This window comes from Danio rerio, chromosome 16, assembly GCF_049306965.1.
Source record: "Danio rerio strain Tuebingen ecotype United States chromosome 16, GRCz12tu, whole genome shotgun sequence".
Lineage (NCBI taxonomy): Eukaryota > Metazoa > Chordata > Actinopteri > Cypriniformes > Danionidae > Danio > Danio rerio.
Window position 1 is genome coordinate 250,142 of NC_133191.1, and position 23,641 is coordinate 273,782.

Genomic DNA, 23,641 nt, shown 5'->3' on the forward strand with positions numbered 1-23,641 from the left:
TGTCCAAACACATGCACTATAGAGGAATTGATTAACTAAATTGAAAAAAGTGTGTGTGTGTGTGCGTGTGTGTGTTTCCCAGTACTGGGCTGCAGCTGGAAGGACATCTGCTGCGTAAAAAAAGCTTATGCTGGAATAGTTGTCGGTTCATTCTGCTGTGGTGACCTCTGATGAATAAATGGACTAAGCAGATGGAAAATGAATAAATGAATATCTTCATGCTGCATGTATAATACATGTACACTGTATGCTGTATGTTAAGCACCAAAAGCTTAAAAAGTCTGAAAAGCCTAAATCAAATATTTAAATGTGTTTTTGCCATAAATTTGAATACAACCCAAACCCTAACACACTGCGATCATTTACACAAGAGATTAAACAATGCCCTCTCAAATATAGAGACAAAAAGAAAAAATCCTGAAGCATTAAATTTCACGGAAGGGCGAATAATTGTGACCTCGGCTGTATTTCATAATACAGGAAAGAAAAAAGAGAGCAAAGCATCTCTCTGTCCTCCAGGTGACTCACAGAAGCGCTGAGCTGCGCATGCGCACTGCATCATCCAGCGCATCGGCGGCTGAGCGGAGCGAGGAACAGCAGCAGCTCCGACCGGTTATGACAGGTATTCGCTTTTATTCACTCATTACAGTTATCAAAACTCTGATCAGTCGACACCTTTCACTCTCCACACTTACACACACACCGTCGGGGAGGATGTGTGTGTCCGGTTTGTGCGTTAGAGTCTGACAGCTCGATCAATCTGCTGATGTGTCGATGACAGATGTGTGGAGAATGAGCATTTCTGCCGGTAAAGTGCAGCTTTCTGCATCTGAAAACACCATCGGACTGTTGTTATTAGACGATCAGATGATGATGATGATGGTGATGATGATGGTGGTGTGTGTGTGGGTACAGAGTGTCTCTGAACAGCAGAGGACATGCACGATCAGGAGCAGCTCTGGCGTCATTTCTGATGACGAGACGGACACTGACGGAGCATTCAGCATCTCTCTCTCTCAGATATCTGCATTTACAGAAGGATTTCATTTCTGAAGATGCACATATCATCTATAGAGGCGATCAGATTTACACTGAAGATTACCTCGAGACATTAAGACGTTCGTGGAGACTAAAGAGAGATTAGCATTAGTGTTTAGGAGCAAATCCCATTCATCTCCCTTACAGTGGAGCTGATGCTTAATTGGTGTATGAGCATAGATAATTAGCTAATATATCAGAACACGTGTGTAGAATCACCACAACAGATCAATCACTGTGTTAATGTGTTACCATAGCAACTGTAGAATCACCACAACAGATCAATCACTGTTGTTAATGTTACCATAGCAACTGTAGAATAACCACAACAGATCAATCACTGTTGTTAATGTGTTACCATAGCAACTGTAGAATCACCACAGGAGATCAGTTACTGTAGTTCTTGTGTTTCCATAGCAACTGTGGAATCACCATTCATTCATTTTCTTGTCGGCTTAGTCCCTTTATTAATCCGGGGTCGCCACAGTGGAATGAACCGCCAACTTATCCAGCAATTTTTTACACAGCGGATGCCTTTCAAGCTGCAACCCATCTCTGGGAAACATCTACACACACATTTACACACACACACTCATACACTACAGACAATTTAGCCTAACCAATTCCCCTATAGCGCATGTGTTTGGACTGTGGGGGAAACCGGAGCACCCGGAGAAAACCCACGCGAACACAGGGAGAACATGCAAACTCCACACAGAAATGCCAACTAAGCTGAGGCTCGAACCAGCGACCTTCTTGCTGTGAGGCGACAGCACTACCTACTGCGCCACTGCCTCGCCCAAAATATTATTATTATTATTATATTATTATTATTATTATTATCCCATAATATTACTGAAATAAATCTGAAGAGTGAAGAATAATCCTACACTTACACATATTTAATTCTGCAGGTGCGTTCTGTCTTTGTGTAATTATGACTGATAAACTGAGTTTTTAATCCCCGTGGGTAAACGCCTCTGTAAACTAATTAATGATTGAGCATGTTAAGGCTCACACACACACACACACACACACACACATGATGATCACTGTGTGTGAATATCGCTGACGTTTAATGTGTCGTGACTGAATAAAGGGCGCTAAAGCGAGTGTGCACATCAACACACACATATTAATGTGTTTATTTTAAAATGCTAGGCTCATGTCTTTAGTTTGGCGTTCACACCGGTGGTGCGTTTCCTCTGGGTAAAGTGTGAAGTTATACACTGCAGTACTTTGCAGCCATTTTGGCTCCATTTCACACCAGACTGACTGCTCTGAACTCAAAACAGTTGGAAGTAACCAGAAAGCGTCACATGACCACATCCAGATGGCCTGAGAGCTGAATATTCAGAGCTGCGTGTTGATTGGTCAGAATAAACGAGTGGGAGCCTGACGTGCACAACACAGCGAAGTAAACCGAGCAGAGGATCGATTAGCAGCAGTGGAGCTCCTCACACGCTGGTGCCAGCATTGCAGTAGTGTTTAATGTTATGGCAGCTGGCCTAGTCCAACAACAGCTTTGGTCATCTTCATGTTCTGACCACAAACAAACTGATCGCTCCAGAGCTGCTCTGAAAGCGGAGCGCTCCACCTCTGCCTGCAGCTCTCGCTGTGCTTGATTAGTCTACTTCAGGTGAGCAGGAGAGTACATCTGCCTCTTTAACCCTTCCCAAATCAACCGCACCAAAAAGGCAGAGGATCTGAAATGAGGCGGGTGTGAAGCACCCTGTGTACTGCAGCATCTCTGTTCTTCATTCAGCGCCACCTAGTGTCAGGGAGTGAGTTTGCACATCCGCATACGGCATACCTGTCATAGTGTTGATAAGCATGAGCCACACATGTCTGGGTGTGTATGAGGCTTCAGTGTATGCCGCTCTGCAGTGGTGTGTGTATGAGGAACGCGTCCTCATTTTCTGAGCAGTGTGTGTGTGTGTGTGTGTGTGTGTGTGTGTGAGTGTCAGAGCTCAGACTGACTCATTTCAGCAGATTCACAGCCGGCCCTGATTTAATTACTGCGCTCTGCAGGAAACGGCAGCAGCCTCATTTCCCCTGCGCTCACACACACACACACACACACACACACACACACACACTGCTGTTTATAATGCTGATGACTGAACCCAGCCGCACACACACTGACGGACAGAGATCTGTGTTCTCCAACACTGACCGCACATCAGGGAAGTGTGTGAGCTCCAGCTGATGCTTCTGCTTAAATACACACGTCCACACAGACGCCGCGTCCACACTAACAGTTTCATTAAAGAAACACACACTTCTCCCTCCATTTCGGCCTTCTGTCCACACTGAAATCTGTTTGTAATGCTGTGCACAGTGGACGAATGTGGAAACGGTGTTTCTGGTGTTGTTGGATGGTGAAAATGGAGACTTTGGAAAGCAATGACCATTTCATGACCAAGCTGAGATGGAGGAGAGGATGGGAAAGCAGATGTTCTGGATGCTGTGTGTTTTACAGCTGTATTAAAGAGGAATGTGATGACAAATGAAGGGCACTGGATTCAGGACGTGTGTATTTGCAAAAATGTTTAGCTCTAAAAATGATGCAGATCTTATTTAAACATATACTCAGCGGCCACTTTATTAGGTACACCTTACTAGTACCAGAATGGACCCCTTTCACCTTCACAACTGCCTTAATTCTTAATTCAGCAAGTTGCTGGAAATGTTCCTCAGAGGTTTTGCTCCATATTGTCATGATAGCATCACACAGTTGCTGCAGATTTGTCGGCTGCACATCCATGATGCCAATCTCCCGTTCCACCACATCCCAAAGCTGCTCTATTGGATTGAGGCATTTGCGCCCACAGAACTGCCACTCACTGGATATTTCCTCTTTGTCGGAGCATTCTCTTTAAAGTCTAGAGATGGTTGTGCGTGAAAATCCCAGTAGATCAGCAGTTTCTGAAATACTCTAGCCTGTCTGGCAGCAACAACCATGCCACGATCAAAGTCTCTTAAATCCCCTTTCTTCCCCATTCTGATGCTCACTTTGAACTGCAGCAGATCCTCTTGATCATGTCTACATGCCTAAATGCAGTGAGCTGCTGCCCTGTGATTGGCTGATTAGACATTTGTGTTAACGAGCAGTTGGACAGGTGTACCTAATAAAGTGGCCGGTGAGTATAAGAAAAATGACAATCCTTCTTGCTAAAACAAGAAGTTAGCTGGGGTTGTGTGTTTATTTCTGTCCTGATTGTGTGTGTGTGTGTGTGTGTGTGTGTGTGTGTGTGTGTGTGTGTGTGTGTGTGCGCGCAGGTGTGAAGGATGACCTCCTGCTCAGAGATCTGCGGCTCAGATTACGCTGAGCAGACTCACGGTGCCGTCAGCAGTGGTTATCAGGGCTACGGCGTGCGCTCGTACCTGCACCAGTTCTACGAGGAGTGCACGGCCTCCATCTGGGAGCGCGATGAGGATTTTCAGACACAGAGATCGGCCAGCCGCTGGAGCTCCGTGCTCTGGAAGGTGAGGACCTGCAGGTTCAGGCGTTTAAGCTTTGCCTCATGTTGAGTTACATCCTGACTGATGTGAGCAGCAACCAATCAGAAACAAGGAATATTAATAATGATGACTGGCTATAAGTCAGATGTGTACAAACTCAGTCCTGGAGGGTCGAGTCCTGCTGAGTTCAGCTTTAGCTTGGGTCAACACACCTGCAGGAAGCTTCTAGTATGTCTAGTAAGAGCTTGATTAGCTGCTTCAGGTGTGTTTGATTAGAGTTGGAGCTACGCTCTCCAGGACACCGGCCCTCCAGGATGGAGTTTGGACACCTCTGCTTTAACAAATACAGTAGGCAGCAGGTGTCAAACTCAGATCCTGGAGAGCCGCAGCTCTGCACAGTTCAGTTCCAGCCCTAATTAAACACACCTGATCAAACTAATCGAGTGCTTTAGGCTTCCAGGTAAGTGTGTTGGAGCAGAACTGGAACTAAACTGTGCAGGGCTGCGGCTCTTCAGGATCTGAGTAGCAAAGCAGACTGTGCAGCAGATCAATATCTGGAATCAGTGCTTCTTGAACCCGGTGAACCCAACACATGGATATACAGTGGAATAATGCAGTACTGCTTTTTTGATGACATCATGATGAACTGATGCTCAGTTTGACCTTCATCAGCTCCGCTGGGCTTTGATTATATCAGTTTCTGCCTCGTTATTGGCTGATTTGCATTATGGAAAGTGTTAAATTCAGTAAATGAGTTTAATATTATCATGGTGGTATTTATTTTTCTATAAGCCAGTCACCCTGTAACACTTTAGACAACAGCAGTCACTTTAAGATTGTGCTGGTATGATAAACTTGGATAAACATATCATTGTGTCTCTAGAGCTGAGCTGAAAGCAAAGCTCTCGATTTACTGCTCAATCTGTTCCTACTCTCACCTATGCTCATGAGCTTTGGGTCATGACTGAAGGCCTAATCACATTACGCCATCCGTACCGTGCCCAGGCCTGTTTCCCGGATCGTTTGAGAAGTGTGAGTGCGCTGAATCGGGCCTGGCCCGGTTGGAAGAGGTGGGCCTGAGCGCGGTTCACTTGGGCTTTGAAACTGACAGCGAGACGTGACTTTAAGGCACTGTTTCATATGGATTTATTAATCATTCCTACTGTTCAGTGAACACAAACTGTCGTAGTTTATTAAAGACGCAAACCTCTCACTGCAGGACAGCTGCACCTTCAGCACACCTCCTCATTCCTGCAGCACCAGAGCTTTATGATTATGAGCGCCAAAAGTGGCGGATCTGTTCGGCGAAATATCTGACTGCGTGTCCCCGCATCCCTAAGGACTGTTTGGTGAAACATTTGACTGCATGTCACTGCATATCAAACCACTGACACGATATAACTAGAGAAATCTCCACTGTGCTGAGCGAGAAAGCGCTTCTCACTGAACAGCGCAGCAGCGATGACGGAAGCGTACCCAGGCCTGATTGTAGTGTGAGTGCGGGCTGTCAGGGGAGACGGGAGGGGGGACAAGCGTGCTTTGGCCCGGTTCAACGCAACTGTACATAGTGTGAGTACGGCCTGAAAGAACAAGATCTCAGATACAAGTGGCTGGAATGAGTTTCTTTCTCAGGGTGCGCCCTCATAGACAGGGTGAGGAGCTCTGTCACCCGGGAGGAGCTCAGAGTAGAGCCGCTGCTCCTCCACATCCAGAGAAGTCAGCTGAGGTGGCTCGGGCATCTGTTTCGGATGCCTACTTTGGGAGGTTTTCTTCTTCCACCAGGAGGAGGCCTTGTGGAAGACCCAGGACACCTTGGATGGACTATGTCTCTCGGCTGTCCTGGGAACACCGCAGGATCCTCTCGGTGGAACTAGAGGAAGTTTCTGGGGAGAAGGAAGTCTGGGGTTTTCTCCTGAGGCTGCTGTCCTTGCGACCCGGCCCCGAAAAGCAGAAGAAAATGAATGAAATTAAAAACCATGGACAAGTTTTTACGGGAAAGTTTTGCGTCGGTGTCCACGTATAATATAAGTATCATGAAGCTGGCTTTTTCTCTCGTCATGACTGTTTGTGTTGATCTGTGCTGTCTGTGTTGTTCAGTGTATGCTAGGGTCTATTGGGGACAATACTGTGTATTAGGTAAGTAAATATCGTGAGTCCTGCTGAATCTGCTGTATTCCTCTAATATCCCTGTTGTTTCTCCTCCTCAGGTCTGTCTCGCGCTGGGAGCTCTGATTCTGGTGGCGGGTCTGTCTGTGCTGCTGGTGGGCTATGCTACGCCACCCCGTCTGGAAGCGTTTGGTGAGGACGAGCTACTGTTTGTAGACGGGCGAGCGGTCCGCTTCAACCGAGCTCTGGATGCCTGCAAGCTGGCCGGGGCGGTGCTGTTCTGTGTGGGCGGCAGTGGGATGGCGGTGGGTCTCCTGCTGGCCGCCTGCTCTCAGAACAGCTCCAAAGAAGAGCTCCGTCTGCAGCAGCGCTTCAAAGAGCGACTGGCTGAGATCCAGGCCTCGGTGCAGCCCGTCACCCGCGCGCCCACACCCGGAGATGCCAAGGTGCCCGTCACACTCTCCAAAGTGCAGAACGTCCAGCCGGGCGCCGAAACCTGAGAATATATAATGCTACACGCCGGGTTAAAACACTACAGCAGTTCCAGGAACAGTAGAGATAGATACCACTGCACTTCCTCTGGCGCATATCATTCGTCTGTACCCAGAGTATATATGGCGATCAATGTAACCGTACCCTGAAGATAGGCATGGGCCGGTATAGGATTCTGATAACCTAGAATAAAAGCATCACAATGTATTTTATTCTAAGAACTCTTTTGGACCAGTAAACATGTCAGGCTAATTAATTGAGATAAATCATTGGCGTCTGCTATCTTAGTTTCCCAAACACAGATTGAAAAGGAGATCAGTCTTCTCTGTGGATCTGAAGTAAGCCACAGCACTGTTCAGGTCTATCGCATGACTGCATATTGGTGTAAAAGATTTGACTTTCAGATGTTTCCTGAATCGTGGGCTGAAAAAAATCAATAAAATAATCTTAAAAAAAAAACACATAAGCACCCTGAAAGGGTATAATCGAACATTCAGCAGTTTTAAAACCCTGACTTTACCAAACCATGACTCTGGGTATCGTCCCATGCCTACCTGTAGCTCCTCAGCGGTGCTCCTGAACACAGCACAAACACACAACGGCTAGAAATCCCAACACTTTTAGGCAGCTGTCCCCAAACTGCTTCACACTCTTCTGGCATGTGCATATTAATCCCGAATAAGCAGGAACAGTTTCTCCATTCCACCCCAATGATGCTTCGCAGACTGTAATCACATGGAGATATACGAGACGGAGGAAGTCATAAACAAGCAGGGCGCGTGTTCATTCATCACCGCTGCCTTACTAACACGTCAACAGAGAACATCCAGATTTGTCATTGCTTATTCAGAACGCTGCGATATTCCAGCAGATCTCTCCGACGAGCGCTTCCCGCTCTATTGCTGCAGTCAATCAATAGTGAGCTGACAGAACGGCGTGCATGGCGGACACAATGGCACAGCGTCTCGATAACACACAGCCAATACATCAAGGACAGAAATAGATTAGCGTCTAGATGCGCCTGTGGGATTATGCAATATCCTCTATATCACTCTTTCTGCGCCGCGGAGAGGACGCGCTCGCTGTCTGATGGTAATTACACTCATCCAAACCCATCAGGACGTCCGCTAATGTTCTGCACATCATCACAGGTTTATTTCAGCGTTTAGTGTTGCTGTTCGGCTTCACGCGCGCACCACTCTCTTATTTCTTCTTCAGGCGTTCGTGCCACGCATTCCTACAAGAACTGATCTTATCACTGTCATAATTGCTTTGATTAGTGCAAATGTTGCACGATCACACCCTCAATTAAACATGGTCAAGTGCTGTTAGGATGGTTAATTAGAGTGGAAAGTGTAGCTGCATCTTTTGTGTTTCTCATTGTTCTGGATTATCATCGAGCTTATATCGCTCACGCTGCTGACAATGCTTGAGGTTTGGTCTTGCTTCTAGTTCAAATATCTAGTAGCTCCTAAATTAAGAAGCATGTGAACAAATCTAGTGTTGTTTTCAGAAATACTGAGTCAAAATGAAGAGAGTTCCACCTTAAAACAAGCAGAATACTCTGCAATGGGGGAAGAGAAATCATCGTGCTGTTGCTTTTGACATGAGCTTGTTTGGCTTCCTCCATTGTCAGATCATTCTGCTTGTTTTAAGTTGAACTCTCTTCGTTTTGACTCGTTATTTCTGAACACAACACTACATTGTTGGCTTGTCTAGAAAGTCCTTCTTGATTTAAGAGTGTTCAGATATTTGGACTGGAGCATGTCTTCAGTGTGTCTTCAGATGACAGAACGATCTCTGGATATGTGATAATCTACTCAGACGGGTCTAAATGAAGTCTTACCGTAACACGTGTGTCTCAGCTGCTTCAGGAACTCAGTGTTGGTGTTGTGTAGATGATCTAGTGTATGTGGATGTGTTGTTGCAGTGCTGGTGAGTGTCTGACCTGTGGTTTGGGTTGTCTGCTGTTGGGAAGAGACTGAAGGCACTGAGCTGTTCTCATGTTTTCAGCAAACTGAATAAAACAGCTGTCTGAGCGTCACCGACTCATTCTTTACATCCATTCACAATCATACAGTACGTTTAGTGTAGTTGATCAGTTCCCCTATAGCGCATGTGTTTGGACTGTGGGGGAAACCGGAGCACCCGGAGGAAACCCACACCAACACGGGGAGAACATGCAAACTCCACACAGAAATGCTCAGGACTTTAACGAGTGACCTTCTTGCTGTGAGGCGATCATGCTAACTGTGTCGCCCTTAATTTACTGTGTTAAATAATATTACTTTAGATTATCAAAAAATTACTCTCAAAAAGTTGAATATTGTACTGTCATACTATTATTATTATTATTATTATTCATTATTATTATTATTATTATTATATAACATTATATTATTATTAAATGGGAGTATTATCACAGTTATTTTTGATGGAGAATATAATGACACAGCAGAATAGTGTGTGTGTTCATCAACAGTGCAGAAATAAACACAATCACATCAGGAGCTGTTAAATCTGTATTACATCTGCAGAGCTTATCCTTCAGGACTGATGTTCACCAGGTCAGAAACAACAGTACACACACACACACACACACACAAACACACACACACAGACACACAAACACACACACACACACACACACACACACACACACAGACACTCACACACACAGACACACACACACACACACACACACACACACACACACACACACACACACACACACAGACACTCACACACACAGACACACACACACACAGACACACACACACACACACACACACACACACACACACACAGACGCACACACACACACACAGACGCACACACACACACAGACACTCACACACACACACACACACAGACACTCACACACACACACACAGACACACACACACTCACACACACAGACGCACACACACACACACACACACACACACAGACGCACATGAAAGCATCATGAAATCCTCTAAGACGATCATCACAGCCGCTTCAGTTCTGAGTGGAGCTCCTGTATGAACAATATATTGATTTAATCTTAAACTAGCTGCGTTGTTAAACTCACACACATTAGTTCATCATCTCAAAGCAAAAGCAGATCACAGGAATAAACGAGGAACCTTTAAAATCATCAGTCTCCTTCAGTGTTTGGTTCCTCCGGGTTCTCTGTGCTCTGGTTCTCCTCCACATGTTCCTCCTCCTCCTCTTCTTTCTCTCCTTCAGCTTCTTCATTCTTCTCTTCTCCACTGTCATGTATGTGTTCCTCCTCCTCTATTTTCTCCTCCTCTTTTTCTCCTTCTTCTTGTTTCTCCTCCTCTTCTTCTTCTTGTTTCTCCTCCTCCTCTTCTTTCTTGTCTTCCTCTTGCGCTGGTTCGGTCTCGTGTTTGGAGGCGTCTGGACTGAGCTCCTGCAGAAGACAGCAGTGTTCACGCTCAGTATCTGTTAGATGTGCTCTGCATTAATGAGCTAAACTGGAGCATCTCATAACACATCGACATGTAAAGCAGCGTCTCCATCAAGGAGAAGCAGAAGAGAAGAACAGAAGAGAAGAACAGAAGAGAAGAACAGAAGAGAAGAACAGAAGAGAAGAACAGAAGAGAAGAACATCTGAGACAGCATCAGCATGAGCAGCACTCGGGCAGGAGCAGGATCAGAAGACTGCTGGTGTTGAAGATCCATCAGTGATGTGGCTCTGTCACGCTGATATAGATTTAGATGAGCTATTCTTGATGTGTGTGTGTGTGTGTGTGTGTGTGTGTGTGTTTTCTGCTGACGGTGTGACGAGTGTGTGTGTGTTTCTGCTCACCAGCTCCACTGCTGCAGGCCTGCTCTCATCCACTGCGGTTCCATCCTCTCCATCATCTACACACACACACACACACGCACACACACACACACACACACACACACACACACACACACACACACAGAAAGAGAGAGAGAGAGAGATGAACAGATGAAGCATCAGCACCACCATCAGCCAGCACTGCAGGCTTAGGAGTTGAGGAGCTGCTGGATTTCAGACACACACACACACACACACACACACACGGCTTCACATACCAAGACTCAAATAAACAAACAGATAAATAAATCAAACTTATTTGTTAGAGAAAACCAGTACTGTTGTAGATTGTGAGGTCATCAGTCAGGATCAGAGTCGTCCTGATACTGGAATACGGTACGAATCGATACTGCACTTTAAAACCGTGCGTTTCCCTCTAACAGCGCTGTTGAGCGCGCTCTTAAACAGCGCTGATTGGTCATTGTGTTCACGTGCTCAACAGAAATGACTGTGATTGGCTGTGGAGTTCACCGAGCTCACCGCTGTTTACTGGGTGTAACACAGATACAGGGACACTGGAGTGGTTCAGAGCTGCGGTTCATCAGCGGATTGCTCGTATGACAGACCAGCTGACTGACATGACTTTAAAAAACTCCAGTGTTTCGACATCAGCGTACTGCAGACGTGTTTGATTCAGTCTCAAGCGTGTCCGCATATAAAACGCCTCATTAATTGACTACAGCGCGGCTGTTCAGATGACCATGAGCTTCCCGAGCTTCTGTCATTATTTCCCGAGCCAGATTTACAGCATGGTACTCGCTGGTAAACAGGAGCATTACAGCAGTCTTTAAAGAGTTAATGAGTACTAAATCCAGCGATTGTGTGTGAAATCAGTACAGTCTGAATTATTAAAGAGCAGAATTAATGCCGCTCATATCAGCTCAGACTGGAATAATATTGAGACGAGCCGCTGCAGCAGTAATGGGCTTGTGTGAATATCTGATGGAGATCGCTCACATTTATTAAGCTCAGTCTGCAAGCAGGAGCGCTAACGCTGCAGTAAACAGCGCAGTGATGGAGAGACGAGCTCCACTCATATGAACCCTACACCATGTAAGAGTCCTTCATCACAGTGTCTTCAACACGTACGCTGGTGTTGAGGAAAGTTCCCTGAGTATGTTTACATGGACACCAATCATTTGATTTTAATACAATTAAAGCTATACTTTATTTATTTATTTTTTAATTTTATATATATTCTTTATTTTAATTCATTAATTATTTTAAAAAAAAAAATTTATTTAAATTTATTTATTTTTAAAATTTTTGTAATTTTTTAATTTTAATAAATAATTGTATTTATTTTTAAAATTTTATATATTTTAATTTTAATTGATTGATGTATTTGTATTTATTATTTTTTATTTTAATTAATTATTTTATTTATTTTTAAAATTTTATATATTTTTTAATAACTAATTTATTTATTTTTTTAATTTTACATTTTTTTATTTTGAGTTATTTATTTTTTTAATTTTATAAAAAATATTTTAATTTCCCTATTTTTTTAATTTTATAATGTTTTTATTCTAAATAATTATTTATTATTTATTTTATTTTATTTTTAAATAATTATATATTAAATATATATATATATAAAATTTATTTATTTATTTAAAAAAATATAATTTTTTATTTAATTTTTTATTTAATATATTTTTAATATTATTTTATTTTTTCCATTTTATAATTTTTCATTTGAATTTATTTATTTTTTATTTTTTTTAATTAATAAATAATTATTTTTTATTTTGTTATTTTATATTTTAATTTAATAATTAATTTATTTTTTAAATATTATAATTTTTTCATTTTGATTTTATTTTTTTATTGTATTAAAATTAATTTTAATGTATTTATTTTTTTTACATTTTATAATGTTTTTATTTTAATTAATTAACTATTTATTTTTTTATTTATATATTTTTTATTTAAATTTATTTATTTATTTATTTATTAAATTTTATAATTTTTCATTTAAATTTATTTATTTTTAATTTTAATTTTTTTATTTTATTAATTTATAATTATCTTTTTTTATTTTGTTAATTTTTTATTTTAATATATACATTTTTAGTTTTTATTAATTTAATCAGATTTAAGTTCATTATCAAACTAAACTAAAAGTGTATTAATGCACGTGGAGTATGCTGATTTTAATGGCATTATTGAAGTGCAGCGTAGACATGGAAACATCCTAATCAAACTATTACTGTCATGTAGGACTTGTTGCTGCATTTTGTGACAGGAGACTCAATACACAATGGCTGGTTGACCCAACACTATGAAGCTTCACCTTTAGAGTCCGTGAAGGACCACAGACACATACATCGCGTTTTTTTTTACAGAATTTCACATGCTCAAACTCTAGTGTAACGGCAGCTTCAGTCTGAAGATCTTCAGCGAGTCTCCAGCTGATCTCCTCAACTCCTCCTGCTGTCTGTAATCTACTGATGAGGAGCTCCTGGATTCCTCCAGTAAACGCCAGTGCTGGCCATAGTGTCCGCTCATCTGCATACAGTAATATCAGCATGCAAATCTACACAGATATCAGCCATCATCAGATGTACCTCCGTCAGGTCACATGACGCATAATCAATCAGATGCAAATGAGCCGCAGCACAGAGATGGAGATCAACACACACTCATAAAACCTGCAGATGTGATTGCAGCCGCGTCACAACCCTTAATGATGATGCGTTTATGCAAATGAGGGGGAATCATCATATTCATGACCTTGTCATTATCAGCGCTGTGAAATATGTCTGACAGAAGCGGTTTAATCGCAGAGGGTGATGTGGTTATCTCACTATGAGCACTATTGATGCAAATATTAGACCTTCTCCAATTATGATGATGTGCAGTTTACAGAGGAGGTCAAACTTTTACACAGAAACACTGCATATGCTGCACAAATACGACTTTCTGTCTCGCTTCTGGTCTAAATATATACAAACTCTTAAATCAAGAAGCCTTTTATAGACAAGCACTAAATATAGTGTTGTGTCCAGCAATAATGAGTGAAATGAGGAGAGTTTCTCCCTAAAACAAGCAGAATAATCTGACAATGGAGTGAATAATCTTCTTTTTCCTTGTGATATAAGAATATTTGGCTTTTTTTTAAGGAAAAGCTCACTTCATTTGACTCATTATTTCTGAAAATAAGCAGTGTGTGGGGTGTGAAATACACTCATTTTAATTTGAACATGTGTGTGTTTTGCTTGCTGGTCTCACTGCGTCAGTAACACACGCTTCATGAAGGACACGCAGACATGAACCCTGGACGCTGGAAACTTGAATGAGTTCATTAATTTAGATCTGATCTGGTCAGACTGACCCACGCGCAGATCACCTCAGATCAGCGGCTGAATTTACTGAGATGAAGCTGTTCAGTCCGGCCGCTCACTGCCATTCCAGCTCCGCTATGCTGGAGTATTGTTGATTTCCCCACACTGACATTATTAGGGCGGCACGGTGCTGCAGGGGTCAGCAATCTGGCCTCACAGCAAGAAGGTCTCTGGTTTGAGTCCCGGCTGGTTGAGTTGGTGTTTCTGTGTGGAGTTTGCATGTTCTCCCCGTGTTGGTGTGGGTTTCCTCCAGGGGCTCCAGTTTCAGTCCAAACATATGCGCTATAGGGGAACTGATCAACTACACTGACCGTAGTGTATAAGTGTGTGTGTGAATGAGTGTTTCCCTGTACCAGGTTGCAACTGGAAGGGCATCCACTGTGTAAAACATATGCTGGGCCAATTGGTGGTTCGTTCCACAGTGGCGACTCCTGATTAATAAAGGGACTAAGCTGAAGGAAAATGAATGAATGAATTGGATTAGATCTGATGTGAGTGTGATGGGACTGAGCTGAACTGAATCAGTCAGGCTGTACTGAGTTCATCCACAGAGCAGTGGCGCCCTCACATGCACACTCACAGCACTGCAGTCTACCAGCTGCACAATAAGCCAGGGGGAGGAATTATTTCAGGCTAGACTGTATGTAAATATGAATGTATGTATGTACATTTAAGTGTAAATAAGTTTACTACAATAAAACATTTCCACGTGACGCATATCTGTAGAAAAAAGTTATTCTAAGCTTTTAAATGGCACCATATACAAGAGTATTGTGAGCCTGAGAGACTTTAAAGGCAAACATTGGGGAGCACAAACATCTAACACTGATGAAAACAAACTGTGTTGTTGCATCGTGTTGGGTCAACTGGTTTTAGAGCACAGTAGTTGATCAGTGTGAGGTGTATAGGACAGACTCGAGTCCTGCACAGCATGAATCAGAACAGTGTTCAGGTCACTACTGATGCTGCTGGAGGAAAACCTTTCCTGACTCACTCCTCCAAAACACCCCAAAGTGCTCAATAATGTTTAATCTGGGTGCTGTGCAGGCCATGGGAGATATTCAGCTTTACTGTCATGTTCATCAGACCGCTCTGTCTCCAGTCCTGCTGTGTGTATTGCTGCATCATCATCCTGACACACACCACCACCTTCAGGATACAATATTTGACCCATTGGGTCACATGCTCCTCCAGAATGGCTAAGTAGTCCTTGACAGTGACCCAGTGCCCATCTAGCACCAGGATTGGGTCTAGGAAATGCCATGACCCCCCATGCTTCAGATCTCCACTGCTGCTCCACTGTGTTCGGCATGGGCAGGAGTGAGCAGAGATTTGGGTCATGTATATGGACCCTGTGGAGCTCCAGATCAACGTCTAGTGTGCATGTGTGTGTGTGTGTGTGCATGTCTAACCGTTGTCCTGTGTCTCCAGTGAGGTGGTCATGCTCCTCTTCTTGCGGATGATTCTGAGTCTGGCCTGAGACATCTCCCTCACCATGGACATCAGCTGATCCTCTGAGCTGCTGCTCACCGCTGCTGCGCTCTTATCCTGCACACTCACACACTTACTCTGAGGGTTCAACACCTGACACACACACACACACACACACACACACACACACACACACACACACACACACACACACACACACACACACACACACACACACACACACACACACACACACACACACACACACACACACACACACACACACACACACACACATACACATCAGTTCTGGAGTGTCAGCACGCCCCTCTGCTCTGTGTGTTTCTGCACTCACGTCTCCATTCTGCCGTCTGTATTTGTAGATGGGTGGAAGAGACGCCGCTTTAGACCTGAAATCACATGATTGTGCAAGTCCCAATGTGTTTTACTTGTCTATAAAAAGCGTTGTGCTGTAATGTGCGGTGATGTGTGTGTGTGTGTGTGTGTGTGTCTCACCCGTTGACTCTCTTCACCGCCGTGTGTTTGCTGAACAGCAGGTCGCTGTACTGAAGCTTCTTAAACTTGTCTCTGCCGACGGCCACGTAAAACTGCCCGCTCTCTAACTCGCTCCCATCCATGACCAGAGTGCCCTCGAAAGTGTACAGGCTGCAGCAGAAGACAGCACAGATCATGATATGATAATATGAGGACGCTTCACATCTTAAAGGAACAGTCCATGCTCAAAATGAAGATCACAGTGTGTGTGTGTGTGTGTGTGTGTGTGTGTGTGTGTGTGTGTGTGTGTGTGTGTGTGTGTGTGTGTGTGTGTGTGTGTGTGTGTGTGTGTGTGTGATGCTGTTTAAACTTCAACACTGCTGCGGCTGACTGCTCTGATTGGTCAGATGACAATACTCTACTATAATTGGCCAGATGACAATACTCTGCTCTGATTGGCCGGATTACAATACTCTGCTTTGATTGGACAGATGACAATACTCTACTATGATTGGTCAGATGACAATACTCTGCTCTGATTGGCCGGATTACAATACTCTGCTCTGATTTGACAAATGACAATACTCCAAATGTGTGTGTGTGTGTGTGTGTACCTGTGCACTCCACCCACGATCCGCAGGCCCATCTTCTCTGTAATCATCTCCAGAATTCGCTCAAACTGACCAATCACACGGCTGGGAATCAGACACCTCACAGCTGGATTCAGGACATCTCCATTCGCCACAATACTGACAACACACATACACACACACACACACACATAAACAAACATGCATGCACACACACACACGCACACAGAAACATAAACATGTACAAACAAGCATGAGCATACACACACACAAACAGACACACATGTCCTTACAAACATGCACATGCATACACAAAAAACTAAACATGCACACACACATGAGCATAGACAAACACGCATGCACTCACACACACATATTAACACAAACACACATACACACAGAGAGAGAGAGAGACTGTGCTTTTGGTGTTGGCTGGAGGAGTGCATGCTGAAGAGTGTGTGCAGGTTAACATTATGACACACACACACACACACACACACACAGAACTCACAATATTGTGCAGGGCTCTTTGATGGGCTTGAGGAAGCGTGCAGAAACCATCACTCGACTCTGAGGAACAGGCTTCAACTGCACAGACAAACACACACACACACACACACACACACACACATGGCTTTCATGAGCTGTTGATACTCAGACACAACTGCCTTCAGTGTGAAAAACAAGCGAGCTGGACTTCAACATATACTCGAGTATACAGTTGATTCAATATTAATGAATTCAAAAGCAATACTCTGCTCTGATTGGTCGGTAAAGTCTAAAAGGGATACAGCTGTGGATACCCACATCAACATAAGCTTATGCTACTTTAGTTGAATAAAATCAGCAAACAATGTAAATAAAACATGACCACAAAACACCGCGGAGCCAGAAGCTTGTGCTATTGTCGGCTGAGTGAAGGAGTCATTCATAACGAAGATTCTCTCACAAATGAACCGCTCCCTCTGTCAGTATGAGTGAAGGCAGGAGAGTGTTTCAGCACACACATCAGATTTAACAGGGTGGGAGAATAATACATTGCCATGCACACAAACACATGCACTATGTCGGCAATGCCCGTGCGATTACTGATCCACCGATGTCGAAAAGTGATGTAAAATTATAATATTTCTAATTTAAATAAAATATTTGCATACTGACCTCCGGGAAAACTCCCTATCATAGATATATGTGTGTACATGTGTATGTCTCTGTATGAACGTGTGTGTGTGAATAAGTATGTATGGGTGTTTCCCAGTGCGGGGTTGCAGCTGGATGAGTCTCCGCTTTGTAAAGCATGGAAAACGCTGGAACAGTTGGCGGTTCATTCTGCCGTGGCGACCACTGATTAATAAAGGGACTAAGCTGAAAAGAAACTGAATGAACTTTCGGCTGCAGCTGTATCCCTTTTAGCAGCATCCTGATTGGTCAGATGACAACACTCTGCTTAAAATGTATTTGATTTCTGAAGAATCACTAAGCCATCTCCACCTGCCCCGTCCCCCCACCCCATATCCCGTGACCCCCGCTTTGGGAAACACCCCATAACATGCTTGCATGTTAACTTTCTTCTAACATTTTAGGAGGAGTAACATTAACATGTGTGGTTTGACCATCACAGTCCTCTAGTTCAGTCCAGCTTCATCCAGAATGTGGATTTGAATCATTCATTAAACATTACCCCTGTCCTCCTCATGTTCAGAGAGCTATGCCATTAGAAAAAAGTGGCTGAAGTGTTCACGTGTAAACAGGGTCATAAACAACACCAGCTGCTCAATGCTCTGGGATGATGATGCTGATGATGATGTCATTGCATCACCAGTCCCCATAGCAACAGCCCTGTAATCCGGCGCACTGCTCCAGAGTTCAGTACGCTTCCCTCGGAGACTTCATAAAACTTTAGCGCTGTCGTAAAGTCTGCTTTCTTCTCCTCAGCTCCGCTTTGACTGGTGTGCAGTGCTGCGGGAGTACATGACGTGCCCTTCACATCGTCTCCCGAGAGCTTTGTTTGCGCTCTGGGCCGCAGCCATAGACTTAAATATGCATCCAAGGAGCTGGATAATAATTCACAGCTCAATAATTCAGTGCCAAATGAGCCGACGACCAAGTGATTCTTCCCAGACGCTGCGTCTCTGAACGTTACACCTCGCTCAGACAGCTCTCGTCAACACTCCACATACACACGTGGAGGATCTACAGCACACTGCTGTCATGCAGACATCTCTACTATAAGGGGTTCAAGCTCAGCAGTGTGTGAGGATCTCCAGCAGCCTCTGATGCTCAACATGACTGAACTGTGTGTATTATAATCAGACTTGATGCAGAAACACTGTGATTCTCTCTTTGTACGTGTCATCAGAGGGGGAAAGCCCCGCCCACTAGTCTCCATCTCATTAGCATGTCCAGCAGCCCTGAGTGAGAAGCAGCCGTCTGTCCATTAGCCATTAGAGTGTTTGAGCTGCTGAAGATGATGTCAGCATAGACTAAGAGCATTATAGATGTGGAGGTGTAGATGAATAGCGACAGGAGCGACATCAAACACACACTCACACTGAAACACACATGAGCAGCACTCACAACACACACGCTGCAGTTTCACATCTGTTGCATGGCCATCTGTAGCTCCGCCCTCTTCTGAAAAGAGCAAGATCTCATTTGCATTTAAAGCGACAGTCAGCAAAACACCACAATTAGGATGAAAAGCCTGAATTGGTCATATTCAGAGAGCTGGAGAACATGATCTGTGTGCTGTTCTCAGCTCAAACACACTCACACACACACACACACACATGTGCGAGACTGACAGCAGAGACGCATTATAAAAGTGTGGAATAGTTGTTTAAATCATCTGATGCTGATGCTGTGTATTCCTGAGAGGCGTGTGCATGGACCTGCATATACCCGACTGACTGCATTAACGAGCACAGTGCTTATTTACTGCTCTGCTCTTCATCAGCAGGAGCTTTAATGAGTGGTAGATAGAGAAGTTGAGCCTGGCAATAAATCCATGCACTGATTTCAGATCCATTAAAGGTGAAAATAACTGTCATCTGTACTAGAGACGGTCAATGAGGCAACAACACAGTCATATACAGATGCATTCAGTTTCTTTTCAGCTTAGTCCCTTTTATTTATCAGGGGTCGCCACAGTGGAATGAACCACCAACTGATCCAGCATATGTTCTACAGATGCCTTTCTGGCTGCAACCCATCACTGGGAAACACCCATACACTCTCATTCACACTCAAACACTACGGTCAATTTATCAATTTACCCAGTTCCCCTATAGCGCATGTGTTTGGACTGTGGGGGAAACCGGAGCACCCGGAGGAAACCCACACCAACACGGGGAGAACATGCACACTGTGATGGGTTGCAGTTGGAAGGGCATCCGCTGCATAAAACATATGCCAGAATAGTTGGTGGTTCATTCCACTGTGTCACTCCAGATTAATAAAGGGATGTAAATAAAGTTATTAAATAAAGTTATTCATGTTATTCTGTAATGGAGTATAATATTGCACTTATATAACTGATGAAAAAATTTCATGACAAGGCTCTACTCACCACTCCATTGAGCTGAAGTGTTCTCTTCTTCCTGGCTCCAATCTGCGAATAACTAGAAACAATACAAATACAACAAATTACATCTCAGAGTCAGGTGTTTCTGCAGATGTTGTGATGGTATCATTACAGTTTTTCTCAGTGGCTGTGGTGCATTTTTCACAACACTATTTACATTTGCAAAACAGTTCATGCATTTCTCAAAACAATTAGTCATTTGTGCACATCACAGTAGCAGTTTCTCATTCCTTCCAACAAACTGCAGATGCTTTTGGACATGCATCAATAGCTTTCACACAACTCTCTGCTGTTTATAACATTATCATCTGCTTATGTCACGTCAGTCAAAATGAACTAAACTTGTAAATGCTGAATAGTCATTGCATAAAAAACTAATAGTGCTCATTTCATTACTGGAGTCATTACATACAAAAATGTTGAACTAGTGTCAAAATCTGTCAAGCAAATTTTATAAAAAAATTAAATCATTATTTTCCTGAAACTGTCTTAAAAATTAAACAATTTGATGAATGATTATCAGACCTGTGTGTGTTGTAGGTTCAGTTCCAATACATTCTGCAATATTGTTTACAGTTGTGTACAGTTCAACCCAAAGGAAGCTTATGCTCGTTGTAAATAAGGATGTATATGTATTATTTTGCACAATGCTGTGAATAAATTAGAATTGCAAAGAGCAAATGCAGTAAAACTGTGAAACATACATATTCAGTGTCTTGTACTCAGCTGGCTAAGTGCAGTGATGTCTAACTTTACTGTAGTTTTGTGGCTGTGCAAATGCAACAATGTTGTCTGGAGCATTTTCAGGAAGTGTCACCAAAATCAGACTTTTTTGCAATGAAAAAAATGTCCAGAGAAAACTGTCATAATAAAAACATGACACAGCCATCTGACTATCCTGTTCATAAACAAGGGTGTCAGGACACATTTTGATGACACTGACACGTTTATTGACATCAATACTTGCTTTTGAGGAATGAGCTCTCCATTTTGAGCATGTGACGCGCTTTTGCAGGTTATCAGCTACAGGTTTTGCAGTTTGCACTAATTGTTTTGAGAACTGCATTAACTGTTGTGCAGAAATGCACTGGTGTTGTGAGAAACGCACCAAAGCGACTGAGAAAAACTGTAACTTGCATGGATCATGCTTTCACCTGAAGAATACTAAGCACTGGCTAACACTACATCTGATTTCACACACACTTTACAGCAAGACGAGACCTTTAACACAGCTATATAGACAGATGGATGAGTGGAATGAAGAGAAGATGGATGCAAACATACACAGACAGACAGACAGACAGACAGACAGACAGACAGACAGCTATTATAAGCCCTTCTCACTCGATCTTCTTGAACTTTTCTCTGCCGGCGGCCACATACTGCTCCCCGCTCCGCAGCTCCTCCAGCGAGAGCACCGGGTGTCCGCCGCGGGGCGTGTAGATGCTCCTGACGGCTCCGAACGGCGCCCGCACCCCGCCGGTCACCTCCCGCAGCACCGCCTCGAACCCGCACACCCGCCGCGCGTTCAGCACCAGCCGCCGGGGCTCGAAAAACGGGTCTCCGTTGCGGAAGAAGTAAATGCTCTTCACCTCGGGCTGAGACAGGAAGTTGGGCTTCTCCGCACTCATCCTCACTGATGAAGAACAGCTAAACCGAGGAGTTACTGATGAATGCCCAGAGCAGAACACATCCTCAGAGTCCGACAGACAGAGAAAACACACCGCGCAAACACTGATGATCCGGGAGATGATGATGATGATGATGATGATATCCTGAGATGCAGAGGTGCTGAACTGCTGATCAGCTGTGCTCCTCCAGCCGTTTCTATAGAGACTTTATTACAGTCTTCAGTGCTAATGGCACACACACACACACACACACACACACACACACACACACACACACACACACACACACACACACACACACACACACACACACACACACACTCCTGAGACCAGCAGCACTTACACAGGTCTGATTATACTCTGGCTGCAGAATACTCTGAACAGCAAAAAAATGATTTGCTTATTTAAAAGTGTTCATCTTGTTTCTATATGAAAAAATACTTGAATTACTTTCTAAGCAAACAATACTGTCCTGTTTTCATTAATAATGAGTCAAAATGAAGTCAGTTTATCATCAAAACAAGCAAAATAATCTGACAATGAGGGAAGTGAAATAATCTTGTCAAAAGAAAAAAAAATACATATTTTTTTCTTGTTTTAATCAAAACTCACTTCATTTTGAGTTATTATTTATTAGATACTGCAACTAGAAACAAGACAAAACAAGGAAATTCTGGTAAAGTCAATCCGCCTCAAGGTTGGACGTGTTGTGTGTTCAGAGATGCTCTTCTGCAGAGCTCGGTTGTAACGAGTGCTTATTTGAGTTACTGTTGCTGGAACCAGTCTGGCCATTCTCCTCTGGCCTCATCAACAAGGCATTTGCGCCCACAGAACTGCCGCTCACTGGATATTTCCTCTTTGTCGGAGCATTCTCTGTAAAGCCTAGAGATGGTTGTGCGTGAAAATCCCAGTAGATCAGCAGTTTCTGAAATACTCAGAGCAGCCCGTCTGGCAGCAACAACCATGCCACGATCAAAGTCTCTTAAATCCTCTTTCTTCCCCATTCTGATGCTCGCTTTGACCAGCAGCAGATCCTCTTGATCATGTCTACATGCCTAAATGCAGTGAGCTGCTGCCATGTGATTGGCTGATTAGACATTTGCGAACAGTTACACAGGTGTACCTAATAAAGTGGCCGGTGAGTGTACATATGAAGAAAACTTACTGTTACCCAGGTTATGTTTGCTGTACCATTTTTACAGTTTCCACCATCACAGCCATGTTTTCCAGTGTGTACAGGCCACTGTGTGTACTTCTCAGAGGTGCAGCATCAGATCAGGATTTACAGTATGGTGTCTGAGGATGTACAGTATGGACCGGCTCTCCGCTCCGCCTAATTGGACACTGAGGGACTGATGTGCAACTGCAGCCCCTGGTTGCTCAAACCTACTTTTATCCTGGAACAAAAAACATGTTTGTTTGGTGTGTGTCGCGTAACAACAGTGTGTGAAGCGCTTTCTCCAGATCAGTGTCGAGGGAAGACAGGCCTGGAGATCTGCTGCATTACTCAATCCCTGCACACATTACGGTCCACAACCGCGCTCTCTCCTTCTGAGATAACCATGCTTTACTGCTTTCCTGTAGAACATATCCATACAGCAGCAGTTTTC

The 23,641-nt window shown here is 43.6% G+C and overlaps 1 protein-coding gene and 1 long non-coding RNA gene across 2 annotated transcripts; one reads left to right on the plus strand and one right to left on the minus strand.

The window, feature by feature from the left end:
• Positions 1-581: 581 nt before the first annotated feature.
• nrsn1 (neurensin 1) lies at positions 582-9,140 on the plus strand. The gene is given in 3 exon segments (NM_199959.1): positions 582-622; positions 4,321-4,527; positions 6,711-9,140. Coding segments are annotated over 2 exon segments (597 nt in total). The 5' UTR covers positions 582-622; positions 4,321-4,329; the 3' UTR covers positions 7,110-9,140.
• A 1,256-nt stretch (positions 9,141-10,396) lies between these two features.
• On the minus strand, positions 10,397-22,231 carry LOC553446 (uncharacterized). Its single transcript, NR_015625.1, is given in 9 exon segments — positions 10,397-10,516; positions 10,916-10,971; positions 15,714-15,885; positions 16,088-16,142; positions 16,249-16,398; positions 16,842-16,976; positions 17,329-17,405; positions 20,386-20,437; positions 21,745-22,231. It is a non-coding gene; the product is annotated as an uncharacterized lncRNA (long non-coding RNA).
• Between the last annotated feature and the right edge of the window lie 1,410 nt (positions 22,232-23,641).